Source organism: Zonotrichia albicollis, chromosome 6 (assembly GCF_047830755.1).
Source record: "Zonotrichia albicollis isolate bZonAlb1 chromosome 6, bZonAlb1.hap1, whole genome shotgun sequence".
Lineage (NCBI taxonomy): Eukaryota > Metazoa > Chordata > Aves > Passeriformes > Passerellidae > Zonotrichia > Zonotrichia albicollis.
In genome coordinates, this window is record NC_133824.1 from 26,859,394 (window position 1) to 26,874,089 (window position 14,696).

At 44.8% G+C, this 14,696-nt stretch overlaps 1 protein-coding gene across 8 annotated transcripts in view; it reads right to left on the reverse strand.

Moving 5' to 3' along the window:
* ACTN1 (actinin alpha 1) overlaps nt 1–14,696 on the reverse strand; it is an 86,309-nt gene that overhangs the window by 12,814 nt on the left and 58,799 nt on the right. For 4 of the 8 annotated variants that reach the window (XM_005479928.4, XM_026793483.2, XM_014267743.3 and 1 more), the window contains 6 exons: nt 13,140–13,221; nt 10,014–10,099; nt 4,653–4,745; nt 3,312–3,542; nt 2,617–2,764; nt 1,876–2,026 (listed from right to left, as the gene is read on the reverse strand). In XM_005479928.4, coding sequence (XP_005479985.1) covers nt 1,876–2,026; nt 2,617–2,764; nt 3,312–3,542; nt 4,653–4,745; nt 10,014–10,099; nt 13,140–13,221 — 791 coding nt within the window. Of the gene's footprint in view, nt 1–1,875; nt 2,027–2,616; nt 2,765–3,311; nt 3,543–4,652; nt 4,746–10,013; nt 10,100–11,422; nt 11,509–13,139; nt 13,222–14,696 lie in introns of those variants that run through there. The other 4 variants (XM_005479927.4, XM_005479925.4, XM_005479924.4 and 1 more) reach the window with 2 other exon arrangements.

Here is a 14,696-nt window from a genome sequence, read left to right on the forward strand (position 1 = left end):
AACACTAAGAAACTGCTTAAGATTGCCTTAAGAATTGCATAGTACAGGTGGCAAGGAATAGCTAAATTACATAACCCAGTAAATTTATTAGGACAATCCCAAAATAACTGCGTAGTTTCTCTCCTATATGCCTGACAAGAAGTGCTTTGCTGACATGTCTATAGGCTGACACTCAAGGAACACAGGCTGGTAAAAGTATGACTGGGGAAAGGAGAACAAAGGGGCACAATAAAGCTTGTAGCCTTGCATTGCTTCGTGCATTGCACATGGGCAAAGAGGGAGAAATCTGCAGAGGGAGACCAGCCAATTTGGGAAGTGTCAGCCTTGAGAAAAAACCCCAAAATAAATCACTAGGAATAAATCACTGAGTGACCCTGAGCCATCTGATGAGCAATTCTTTAGGCAGCAATGCTTCCCCCCAGCCTTGTTTCTTCATGCCATTGTATTGCCCTCCTAGGGTATGTGGGCACAGCTGCTGGTGGAGTCCTCCAGAAAACTACCCAGGTAACTGATGTGGGCTAAATATAACTTCATTCCCAGGTTTTAAATCCAGATCAGTTGCTTGATCTACTTTGCTGCAAAGCCAGCACTGCAGATGAAAGAACTCCTTCTGAAAGCCTAACCTTTAACACACCTGTGCTGGACCACTGCAGCCAAGGAGGGCAACATGCCATGGCCCCAAATATTCCTGCCATGGGTAGCAGCAGTAGCTTCCTCCACGCCCTCTGCATCTCTGTAAGTGTGCCTCTGGGGGAGAAAAGAGCTCTGCCATGATATTTCAGGGCATGGCCTCTTTGCTGAAATGGAAGATGGCTTTTACAACATGAGCAGAGCCTGCTGTTCTCACACTTGAAAAGAAATAACCTCTCCCACAGCTTAAGCCTCAGTCTTCCCTGTTGCTCTTAGAGCTGCAGCTGTTTTGCCTGACATGCAGTGTGCACTTTGGAAGTGGCAGGTCAGGTAATGCTTGCTGACTAGACAGATTCAGTTTTAATCTTACTGACATGGAGGATTGTCTTGAATCCTCCTCCTGTTCCAAGGTCAATCCTCCAGTGGAAAAGAGCAATTCTGTAAATCTCTGTTGTTAAAGAAGATAATGATCTTGATCCAATAATCCTAATTTTTTAGAGAAAAACAGCTCTTCAACCCAAGAGGACTGATCTTGGCCCAGACTCCAGATAGGCTAGTGTGATGTATAAATCTTTTAAAAATAGGAAACAGAGTCAAAACCAAGCAGTTCAGACTGTTTGTTGCCAAGAAACATGCAGGGTTTCAAAACCTCCCTGTGCTGCAGCTGCTAGCTCTTTGCCTGCCTGGTACCTCTAGCAATTCTGATGAGCCCCTCATTTCTCCTGGTAACCTGTATTATTCCAGGAAAAGGAGTGGAGCTGAAGGTTTCCAAGCTGGAGTGAAGCAGGGAAAGAGCTGATCTGCTGCAAGGATGCCCTGCAGCAAATGCTGAACAGAATGCACACAGTGCAGGTACTTGTGGGGGAATGAATGAGACCACAAAGGGCTCTTTCCTTCTGTTCCTGGAGAAGTATGACAGTATAACAAGTCTTAAATACAGCACGTGCCAGCAGCAGGTCAGACTCTGTAGGAAAGGGCTCATGGCAGCATAATGAACTGGAAGAGGATGGAAACTTGGCTTAGGAGTATAATTCTGCCACCTCCTCAACAGCACCCACAGCTCATCCATTTTCTGGCCTGCTTTTCTGGTGTGTCCGGATACTGGATAGCAGTATCCTAGATACTGTTTGGAAACACTGGGAATTCCCAGCATTTTTGTATGGGGATGGATTTTTTGCTCTCCAGAGGGCAAAGCTGACTAAGCCTCCGTGGCCCCAAGGATGGGATGTGGCTGGGGTGCCGTACTTGAGCTCTTGTGCAATAGCAGCAATCTGTTCCACGCGGTCCTGGTGTGCAGCCAGGTCACTCTCAAAGGCCTCGTGTTTCTTCAGCAGGGCCTTGATCTCCGACAGGGTTGCAGTTTCGTAATCCTTCTGCTGCAGCATTGCTTCCTTACCTGGGGAGGGAGCCAAAGGACACAAGAATGAAGGACAGGACCCAGAGTGGCCAAAGGCAGCTCTTGCCACCCAGGCACCCTCGAGGGCCCTCAAAAGGGCATCGGCCTCACTCCAGCTGCCCCACCCGAGGCTTGTCCCCGTGCCTGCTGGCATAGAGAAGCTCCATGCTCACTTTCAAACCACGAAGTGTGAGTTTGCCATTAACAACACAGAAGGGCACATAATGTAGCTTAAGCCAGCACTGTCACAGTTTACACTGGACTTGTCTCAGTATGTGCAAAATGGGTTATGCTGATCCTGTTAGAGCCAATGGCAGCATTTACTGTACAGGAACTTTTCCTCTGCTCTGTGGCTCCTCTCTTCTAGCCAAAGTTCTCACTTTGCAGTTAGGAAATGCTAATGTTGACTGCATGATGCAGAACAGAGACCAAGCTGGTTTCCATACACTGCTTTCTAATAAAATAAGAAATAAATCTAGCCTTCTCAAGAGGAAACTCTCATGGAAGGACCCATGCACAATCCATCTCCTCCTCCCTACACAACAGTCAGCACTGTGTCAGGCTACAGGAAGCATGTAGGTTGGCATTACCATCTGTCCAGGACTCATGAATGGATGCCTTCTGCCGGAACTTCTCTGCCAGGTGATCCAGCCTCTCTAGCCTCCGGATCTCATTCAATAACCACTCCTCGTAGCCCTTCTCAGCCTGCTCAAGGCCAGCCCAGGCATTGTTTATATCCTAGAGACAGAAACATAAGAAGGAAAGGCAAGTTAGAAGCTGGAGGGAAGATGTTCACCAGCATTAATCTCAGTGAGCTACATGGCTCGAACTGATGGGAGGGAGTGAGCATGGGCTTTTCATCTCACAGGGCTCTGCAGACAAGTCAGGGAGACAAATTGTCAGACTTAAGGCAAGCAGGACTAGAAGCCCAGGATACAACCCTTTGCAGAAGAAAAGCCTCTCTAAACACCTCTGGAGTTTTAAGTTCCCCTCCATCAAACTTTAATAAAACTCAATCGTTTTTGAATCAAAAAGAACAAAAGCCACTGAGACATTTCATAAAGACATGCAACTTGTGAAAAGTCTCAGAGTCTGATTTAGACACAGGGAAGCAACAATCACTTGATCCTCTCCTGTCATGGCCTCCCTGATCTGTATTTTTCAGGGTTCCTCTCACAGAATATGTCACTATGAAGGTAGGCATTCTCTGCCCACCCATGGGCAGAAAGGAGTTTTCATTTTTTAGGCATGTTTGGGGTATACAGAAGCAGTCCCCCGCACTCACCGAGACCATTTTCCCTTCGGAGGGCATGAAGGCCGGCCTATTGCTGAGGCGCAGCTTGGTCTGCAGGGTGTTGAAATTGATCTCAAGCTGGCACTTCTCCTGGACCTTGGGGGGCTTGTGCAGGCGGCGGTAGTCGCGGAAGTCCTCCAGCTTCTGCTGCATGGCCTGCATGGTGTTCTCCGGGGCCCGGTTCTCCAGCCAGGGGATGGTGCGACGAATCCACTCCAGCAGCTGCAAGGAGCAATAAGAAGCCTTGAACTGAAAATTGTGCTGAAACTGCAGGTGTTGCTCTGATTTCATAAGGGACGATTTACTTTTATGTTTGCTGTCAGAAAGATTCTGCCACCAGCAGGGTTCATAAAGGAAAGTTGGCCAGCTTTTTTGGAAGTACTTTTTTTTAATGAGCAGCACATTCCCTACCACACTAAGTAGTATTGCTAGCTGCAGCAGTGCCAATCCAACATGCTTAAGACACAGTTTTTGCACAAGGAGGACCAAAACCATTATGTTAAAGCCCTTAAGAATTTTGGTGGACTGTTGCATAACTAAAAGATTCTGTAAGCATCTTATCTCCAGAAGAATCTGACAGGAGAAATCAAGTTCTTGCCTTCAGTTCAGCCTTACACTTTTCCCACTCTAGTTTCCTCAAAGTCCCTGTTGCTCCTTGAATATACCTCCATAACAAATCCATCTGGAGAGCTGGCAAAATGCTAATGCAATAGGCAGTCTAGAGTGTGAGTGGAGAAGTGCCCTATGCTTTTCACATCAGGCTGAAACCAGACTTATGGGTTATATTTGCCCTTCTATTGTCCATCTTTTTCCTACTTATCTACCACAAACATACTCCAGTCCACATTTGGGCTCTTGTAGTTTCCCTGTTTGTCAGTCTGTCAGCTTTCTCAGTTAACAAAGGCAGCCTCCAGCTTGTATCTGATACATTGTTTCCATTATCAGTAAATGCCTATTTCTTTCTTCAAGTATCACTAATTTTTATTCTCCGATCCAACTCCTGACTTCTACAGTATATTAAGATACAAGTTGTATGGAAGATGCAATGATCTTGTATAGTCCTGCCAAATTCAAGTTAAAGCAACTTGATTTTTCCTTCCATTTTAGCATTTCTGGGTTGGCTCCTAATAAACAGAGAAATTCAACGTCTCTCTGTGGAAACTTTTTGTTTTAAAGTAGATTGTCTTAAAAGTAACTTTGGTCCTTAATTTGAAGATGAAAAACTAATTTTCTAAGGAAAATAGCAGTGGTTCAATAGCACTCCCCAAGATTACTTATCAGCATTAAATGCAATTCTTTTCTGCATATCACCACTCAGAAAACAACACCTACATCACTGGCCAATTTTTCATAGTCTTCCATGAGCTGTTCATTTTCTTGGTTGACTGCCAGCACCTTGCAGATCCGATTTGCTGCTGTCTCCGCCTAACAAAGAGAAGAAAAATGGAAGAAGGGGAAAATGTGAAAAAAAATAAAACCCAAACCAAAACCTGCAGCTTAGCTTCCTGCTACATACCTGCAGGTACAATCTCCTACCCATAGCTCTCTTAACCTATCTGCACTTTGAGACATCTGTCCTGACCTCTCTGCTTTCCATTTGGCCTTCTACAATGATTTGGTTTTTCCCTTCTATAATGATTTGGTTTTTCCCTTCTTCAGAGGTTCTCAGCTGTACTGATTCTACCCTATATGTTGTGGGACAACCAATGTTTCTATGCTTTTTCTGGAGCTGCTTCTGTAAGAGAGCCTTGTTGTTTGCTTACTACCCTGGCTACCTCTTTACAAAGACAGGTAGAGTTTCTGCTGCCATCTCCACTCCCCACACCAGCGTTCTGAGCTGGAACAGCAGTAACAGAGTAATGTCAAGCTGATGAGACTGCCTCCATACTTTTACCCCAGGAAAGAACTACCCAAACAGAGTTAAGCCACACCCTACACTTACAAGAAAACTCCTAATTTTGTTTGGAAGATAAAATGGTAGATACTCCACTTAATCTTAAATTCTGCCCAGCAGAACTGTCTTCCAGTTTTCACTATATTTCTGGCACTGATTACAGGGCCACCTCCATGGTGAAGTATACACCTACCATATATTCAGAGTCTTATGATCCAGCTGAGAAGAGGATTTCTTTTCCCCCCACTTTTCTGGGTGATCTTTCTGCTTACTCTTCCAAAACAAGTCTCACAATAAAAAAATATCCTACTGCTACTATTTAGGTTTGGAGTTTTTTTCTTTCCTTCTTTCTCTCCACTGTGAGACCAAAACCTGGTTCTCTGCAGGGAGCTCAACATGTCAGAACATGAATTTGGAAAGTAAGGATCAGAAAAATCCCTGCTATGAACTCAGAAGCAGTGTCTGGCATGGGGCACATACAAGCAGGCTGATCCTTGCACAGAATGTATCTGGGGGTCATCAGCTTCCTTTATCATTACCCATGGTGTGTGCCATGCCCCAAAGCCTGAGGAGATGCCCCTGTGATGCATCAGGGGATTCCTCAGACCCCACAGTGCAGCTGTGGCCCTGGTGCCTGGGGAAGGTGTTACAGGCACCCACGGGCCCCACTGGGAGAACTACTCCTTAGAGAGGCTGAGTGCAAATGAGGAGGAGAGGCCAACACTACAGCAAACCAACTATGAACGCTGTGTCCTGCCTCAAAACTACATTTAGAACTGATGCCAAAATAAGTTTTGCTGAATTTATAGCTGGTACGTTTCGACCTTTTTCTATTTTTAAAAGACCTTTTATTATCTGTTTATTCAATCTTCAAGGACATTTGAGAAAAAAACTCTAAATTTTGCAGCTGATGTGAAGCAGCAAGAATAGCAATAAAGTCATAGGCTACACAGTGATGTATGGATTGCTAAGGTCCCAGGGGACACAGCAATCTTATTCATTTGTAGAATGAAACGGAGCTGTTAAAACATCTATTCAGTCATCTGCCCCTTCACTAAAGTGGACCAGCTATGAGTTACACAGATTATCAGCTAATTTAAAACACATCAGAGAGACCTGTACAGCAAAAGGAGCAGTTTCACTTAAAAAGAAACCTGCAAAAAGTGCAAACAATGGTTACATTTAAGAAAGCTTGTACTTTGACGTATTTTTAACTAAAGTTTGTACTCTAATGGAGTGGTTTCTGATATTCAGAGAAAACTATAGACATGGGACCAAATAGTACGGCAAAAAGACATTGCTAGAGCCCTACCATGATATGCCTAGTGACTGCAGGGAACTGGCAGTACCTAATGTTTATCTCAATCACTCCAGGAGAGGTATTCATTTAACTTTCTTACTCTTATACCCCATGAGCTCACTGCAGCAGCAGCCAGCTGTGCAGGCAGGATCCCCTTCCACTGAGGCATATTTACATGTATCTGATGATAGACTTTCTCCAGCTGCCCAAGTTTAAATATGTGTGTGTATATATGTGTGTTGAGCAACTGTCCAAACAAAAAGACCCCAAGAATGTCAGCAGTTACGACATTATTTGTGCTATCCTAATGGCAGGAGTGTAGAGGCTTTCTTTACCAGTACTTGCCACCAGTACTTGCCTCGGAACTGCTACTGCTCCAGGCAATAGTGTGCTGCTGCTGCTGCAGCCACAGGAAAGGCTCCTGGTGGCCACAATCACCATTAATATCACAAGCAACACGTTACACTGTGCTCTGAGCACCGTGGGACAAAAGGATGCCAGAGCTTTCAGGCAATCTTCACAAATACCCTCCACACTACTGCTAATGAGCTGATCCACAGGGATGGCAACCTCAAAACTAAAGTGAAACACTTTCAGGTAAAAGAAGAGTGGTACAGCAAGATGTTTACATGAGGCCAAGGCAGCTCCCCCTACACCTTCATTAGTTCAGTGGAACAAGTTGTCTTGGCTTTTTCCCCACACTGCTAAAGGCAATGATTCATTTAGGATGTTCATGCTAACTCCAAAAAAGCCAAGATGCCCACAAGGCACAGGGCTGCACTGAGAAGATGCAGAATCCTGGGCTCTGGAAGCTGCACACCTGTATTCTCAGAGAACCTGTGTGAGCTCATCAGCTTCAGTGCAGCACTGTGCTGACACACTGTACTGCTTGCACTCAGAGTCTTGGGGAGGGCAAGCTCATTTTGCTTTATACCACGCTGCTGTGTCGATGCACATGCTGTCTGGTGGAATCAAAACGAAAAACTGAGTGGCAGCAATTTATCTGACTTTTGTCTTTTCTGTGCTTCTCAACCATAACTTGAACTGCCGAGGATAGGTCTAGAGTTTGCAGTCTCTCTAGTTCATGGATCCAAGTCTTTCTGCTGAGGAGGACCATGAAGGAAGGCATTCCCACAGTGCACTATGTAGGGATGCCTGCCTGTTGCTGTCCTCTAGCCTCAGGGGAAGATGCCTGGCTGCTGCTGTCCTCTGGCCTCAGAGGACCACTCCAAAATACTATACACCAAACACAATCTCTTAATAAAACAGTAAAACATTAGTTAGAAATTGCCACAAGTTTACAAAATATTAAGCCAACCAGTAGTCGCATGCATTTAGTGTGAAAGTCAGAAGCAGTTAGAAAACAAGCAAACCAACCAAAGCAAGTATACCTACAAATATATATATTTAAAAAAAGGCATAGAGAAAAAGCAGCCATCTACATACACAAGTCAGGCTGGGGACCCTGTACCTTCAAAGGCTCAGGATAAGAGAATGAAAGAAGCAGAAAGCAGTTCATGGGACTCTCCCTTCAGGCCTGGTGGCAGTAATGAAAAATCTGGATGAAAAATTGAGCGATACCACAGTAAGTCATCTAACCCTGCATGAGATGGCAACACAGTAACATCTGGGCAGGGGCTTGTACTCAGCAATCACTTTGCATTTGCCTGCGGGTTTGAATCTATGTCACTTAGCTGGCTAATTTATCACTAGGGCAGCTCCAAAAAGGAGCTGCGCCCCTCCTGCCAGGGCACAGTTGAGTTGCTGGCCCATTAGGACTGCTAAAAAATGAATAATGTATTAAATCTTCACTGTAAGCCTGTTGGACTACGTGAGATTAAAACGTTAACACTAAGAAACTTCATGTGTAGTTTTTGCCCCAGCTACGTGGTTCAGGTCCTGAGGCAAGCAGAAGACTGTTTTCAGTGATCCCAGCAGACCGAGCATCCACATAAATTGCTGATCAGAGCATGGAACCTGCTGAACAGGTTTCCAACTCATGGAATAGGTGCAGAGAGAAAAGGAAGAGATTGGTAAGAGGAATGGCTGTTTCTGCAGCAGGCTACAACTCTCCTCATATTGTGGTTTGATGTTTCCTCATCTGGAGCTCCTCAGGTTAAGCAGACTGCATGGAGCAGTCCCTCAGGGGCACCTGGCAAACATCAGGCCTTTTCATGAGGCTGGCATGATTTCTTAAACTACAGTCTTCCTGGGCAAGTATCAGCTGGCTAGAGCTTGCAGACTGGTCTTGAGTGTTTTGAACAAAAACCCACAGGATCCTAGCGGAAAAGTCATGACTACACCAATTATGCCAAATGGGCAAGTCTACTGCACTGCCGTGGGACACATTCCCAGTTCCTTGGAAACAAGAGAGTATCATGTAATTTATATGAAACTGGGCGAAGAACAAAAAGCTTGAACTAAAGAGCTGCTCCCTGGAAACTCTTGCTTGCATTTACCCTCTGAAAGCCAGCATCAGCATGAAAACTGAATCAATGCTGGGACCATCAGCACTGCTTTGAACAAAAGAGATGGAATCTTTCTGGAGTCAGATTAGCCCTCAAGCTGGGCAACACAAAGACTGTGTTTCAAATAGAAAAGGCCTGTCTGTAACATGAAGAACATAGTCTTGGATTTTGGATTTTACTGATCTAAAGTCTCCTATTTGAAATTAGCAGTAATCTTGTGGAAGGGCCACAGCCCAGGCAGGTAATGACATGGGAGAAAAGAATTGACCTTTTTCCTTCATTCAAAGGACTGCTAGGAAATTGCTTGCCCAAAAGTGATCTGCAACTGTTTAGTTCCAAACATCCTGATGTCAGGCAAAGGGACTTTGGAGTAAAGACGAATCAGAGGAAGAAGGAAGGCCTGAAGCTATGGAAATGGGCAAGGCAGAGGAAAGATAAAAAGACATATAGGTGGTTTGGGAAACAGGAGAATTACAAGGGAGAAACAAGGAATGGAAGTGAATTTGGGAAAGCTGAAGGCCTGGTAAAAATAAACTTCATGGCTGGAGCACAAAAGTGCTATGTAACCAGCTCATGGATGATTCAGCCTAGGAAAAGACCACTGATCTAGTGGAGTGTGGAAGGCAGGATGGCAGCCCAATACGGACAGGCTGTGATTTCCTGGAGTGGGCAGATTTGACTGTGGTAGTTCTGGAGGTGCACTGCCTGGTCAGGACAATGCCCACTAATTACTGAAAGGGTACTGCCTCTGTCAGAGCAAACATCCATTCATCTTCCAATGCCAGCTTTACCTAATGCTTTCTTCTCTGCTGTGCTGTGAGACTGGAGGGAAGGAGCAGCTCAAGTGTGTCCAAAAGGACATTTACATCACTTCTCCAGCAAGATTACAGATGGCATATCCAAATGCATCACTGGATGCACTGGCAGCCCTGCAGACGCCCTGGGGCAGACGGGGGTCTGGCATTCCTCACTGGAGAGGACAGGTGGGCAGGGCGGGGTGAAGGGAGGGGTTGTTAGCAGTAAAGTCTCACCTTCTGTGCCCCTGAGAAGGCGTGGTAGTAACATGAGACATAGGTCATTATGGCCTTCTCATCCGGCCTTAGCGTGCCTATAATATCTGTGCAGAGAAGGAAAAGAGGTTGAAAGGATAAAGTAAGAAGCAGCACATAGGATAAAACAAAACAATCATGGGTGGCGTGAGAGAGGGGGAGAAAACTTCCCATCATGCATTGCAGGACAGGCCAAACAGATTTCCATGCGGAGAGCTGGGAATTCGGACCAGAAGGTGGCTAGCAGTGTTGGCTTGTGGCTCAAAGCGGCACCCCTCCCTACCCCCCAATCCAGGGGGCTCCTGAGACGAGGATCTGGGCTCTGCACCTTCACAGCTGCAGTCTGGGGACCCGGCCCAAGGATGCAAACAAGTTGTTTGGAGATCTGAACGCCCGCGCTCGAGGCCCTTCGTACGCCAAGGAGCTGGAGATCAGAGCCTTCCCACGCAGTGCACTTCCTACACAGGAGCTGCTCTGCTGCAACGTGCACTGCCTGTTCCTACGGCACTCAAGTACAGGAGCCTGCTTGGTTTTGGCAAGAGATGTGTACAAGGTTTCACCTACAAAATGTTTTCCCTAAGTGACTCCATTACCAACAGGAAAATGGCTAAGCCAGAAGTAGCGAGGACTCAACTGCCTGGTTTCCAACATGGATGAGAAAAGAGGGGGAAAAAAGGAAACAAATGAACAAAACCAGGCATCTCTGTCATGATGAGCAATGCTCTGTTTACAAAACCACCATGGATGTACTTGTTAGACCTGCTTTATAAGCCCCAGGTGAACTGGGGCTGAATTTGTGGCACAATTTGAGAAAGCAGCAAGTTCAGACCTTAAAGCAAGGGTGCTGGAACCTGCAGCATACATAAGGCAAAGCTTTGGCCATTCATTAAACCCTTCATAAAACCTCAGTCAGCTTTGTTTCTCCATCTTTGGAAAAGACAAAAAAAAAAGTGAATAGGTATCTGTGTAATTTCCCATGGGGGGAGGCTGCAGTTTCCTGCTGGGCAGAGCATCTATGTAGTGATCTTTACTTTTTGTAAGACCAAGCATCCTAGCTCAGATTTACCAGGATCAAGAAGTCCAGGACAGCAGTTCATAAGGCAAATGGAGAAGGCAGAGCTCCCCACTCCCTTAAATTTGCATGTGTGCCAAAGTGTGGCATACCTAAGTGCCACTGGAAGTATTGCTGACTAGAGGGAAATGGGATTCCTGGCTTCCTTGCCCCGTGTATTGTATTTGGGGCACCACTTTGAACCAACAGCCAACTCTACCACGAACATAATAATAAAGATGCCCGTAGCTAGAGAGGAGAGAGAGAAAGAAAAAAAGGTTTGGACATTAGCAACGGCAGCAGGTGTGCTCTGTGGAGGGAGCTTGGGATCCTGTGATACCTTCTGGGCTCCTGAGAAGGCGTGGTAGAAGCTAGAAACATAGGTCATGATGGCCTTCTCGTCAGGACGGGCAGTTCCAACAATGTCTGTCAAAAAAAACCTCATGTTAAGAGCATAATCAACTGATGGGAGGAAAGCAGAGGAGGAGCAGAGCTACAAGTGTTCAGGAGGCCTGCTGCGGCGCAGGCGTGTCACAGCGATTTCACAGCGCTTCCCCAGGAGATGTGTGTGTCTCAGAACCCAGGATCACCCTTCTGGTTCCCCCCCCTCATCATACAATTTCCTCCAGAGTCTGGCCAGGCTAAGGCAGCCATACATCAGCATGTTTTGTGTCACAGCACTTCCCTGTCCTGAGAACATTACTGTGATTGGTGGATTGAATCAACCCAAACTGGCATCAGGCTGACATGACTTTTATAGACATATTACATTGCAATTCCTCCGTGCAGTTCTCTTCTTCTGGAAAGATACTTTCTCCCTTCTTTTCCATGTCTCCCTCCTCCATTTCAACACAATGATGGCTTGAATTTCAAAAGGCCCTTTCATTAGTTTCAGTGGAAACTCAACACCTCCAGAGATCAGAATTAATGGTGTGGAGGAATGCACATTAGCTTGACTCCACGAGGGAGGAGAGAGATCAGTAAGGAGCAATGAGAACTCCTGCCAGGGGCCCTCTTCATCACTGCTACTTTTGCTAAGATCTGAAGCTAGATCCGCTTATTTTGGAGGTATCTGTATTTCCTACAGAATGGCAGGAAACGTCTGAATTTACTGGAAATCTCATGGTTTTTTTTAACCTCAGCATAATGAATGCAGGGAAAGCAAAACTCATCTCTGGGGACAGGAAATACCTCCTAGGAATATGAACATCCTAGTTACTAAAATACAGGTTCACTGGGTTTGGCTGTCCTATTCCCACCTTTCCTCTTTGCTCGTCTCACTGCTTGATTTAACAAAAACATTTAACTGCTTCCCCTGTCCAACTCTAGTCTGAAATACAGCTTCTACCATTGAAGCCTGCTGGCTTTAGGCAAACAGCCAACAACCAGAGAACTATTTCAGGCTGTTGTTTGCACTCCAGAGTTACAGTCTTCAAAATCTGTTGCCAAGCTGGTCCTGACAAGACTCTGAAAAGTAATCCTGGCTGTCCCAGGGGCCTCAGGGATGCAGTTGTAATCAGCACCAAAAGCATCTCTGAACAACACGGAATTCTGTCTTGGTCTCCAGACCCAGTCAGTGAAGAATCTTCATGCCAAACACTTCTGAGTCGTCAAGAAAAAGTAGTCTATAATAATGATAATAATATCATGCCCTCAGAAGGAAAAATACCAGCATGTCAGAAAGACCACAGAAAAAAAAAAACCCTGGAGCAAAAGGAAAACAGGCCTACATCATCCACTAACTCAGTATTTGGCCTGATAATTAAAAGGGAACACTTCAGTCAGCAGATGACAGGTGTTAGTCATCTCTGCCTTGTGTGTCAACCCCAAGCTAAGACCTCCACGCTAGACTTGAAAGACTGAAGGACAGAGGAGGAAGAGTGAAGCAGAATATGTGACTCATTATTCCATTTTAACTTTTTCCCTATACATTTACTACACAGTCACGCAGGGAACATTCCGAGGTTACTGGAATCTTGTACAAAAGGACTCCACCTAGAAGAAGTGGAAAATTTCTTGAGAAAAAACAAGTTAAAAGCTGTTGGAGTGTACTTTACCTTCTGCATCCAGCATCTTCGGAATATCCAGATATTTCTCAGCCACATCAAAAGCTGTGTTTAGATTAGTGAGAGGATCATCCTGGGAAAGACACAGAGGAAGAGTGTCAGCAGCAACTTTTAACAAGGTACACAGCATTTCTCTAAGAAAGAGCTTTGGTTCAGGTAACTGTGCTTGCCAGACAAAAATTGTGTGTGAAGCCTCATGCAACAGGATGAAACAATTGGCTTCCTTTTGAAAGAAGAGCCTGGGGAGTCTTGGTATGATAATCAACATACAGTCTATGCACTTGCAAAAAAAAAAAAGGAATAATGCATTTTGTCTTGAACCTAGTTATAAATAATGTTAGCTTCACATCATACTGATAGTAAATGATGAGACCACATCTCACATTTACATCTCATGCTTATATTGGGTTTGCAAGTTCCATTTTAAAGAACTGCAGAGCTGTGTATCTGTTAAAACATCCAAACAATACTAAAATAGTAACAACATCTGCAACGGGTGCTGTCCTTAGCTAGTGTACAGTTTGTTGAACACTAGTTGAGTGGGAGGAAGAGAAATGTTCCAACAAATCGCTACAGAATAAATACATATAAAAGTACCCATTTTGCCTTGAGTATGGCTTTTCCTTCTGCATGTCTTGTAATTTCCCTAGTACATTTCTATTTCTCTCTATATAAACCTTCTGCAGATTTTAAAGTGCAGAAACATGAAAAACAAATGTAATTGAAAATGAAAGACTCTGAAAACTGTGTCCAGCATTCAAACATAATAATCAGCAACAAGACACTTGACAACCTGTGTAAGATTCTCATAGCAACTTGTTCCTATATTGTATGTATAACCATGACTGTTCACTATTCTGAAGGATCAATCCACTTCATAGGTGACAAATGACATTTGCTTTATCAGTTTCTACTGTTGAGACATGTGGCTTCTACTGGATGAAAGGTTGTGCATAAACTGCTAGTGTTCAGCCATCTTGTTTGGTGTCTTTGGGAGGGAGGAAAGATGGGGTGCTACTCTCCATATTGTCATTTGTGCTGTTCCCACTGAGACCCACATAAAAAACCAGGAAAAAGGTAGTAAAATTATTTCACCTTCTTTCTAGAGCAGCATCCATGTTCTGTTTATTTTCTATCTGAATCATGTGCCTTTGCTTATTGCACTGACTTGGAAGATTAAGCTGTGCCTCAACTCTAATCAACAGGCAGCTTCCTTTGAACACACCCAGCAGGAAAGATGAAGCTAGGCAGGCTTGGGCAGACAGGGTAAGGGCATGAATAAAACTTCCTTTATGGCACTGGTCATTATGTAGCCCTCAGATTACAGCCTCCATGAACTAGGAAACTGAGCTGCTCTGAAAAGCAGTTTCCTGCAGCATTTCCCTAGGAATCAAGCACATATTAGGCTGGCATCCAATATCAGCAACATATTCCTTTGGATGAATGTCTTTCTCAGGCAATGTTTCACCTATCAAAGTAAATCACACAGAAAGGCCACTAAAACAGACAGTGATCTGTATTAAATCCACTGGAACAAGTCAATATTAA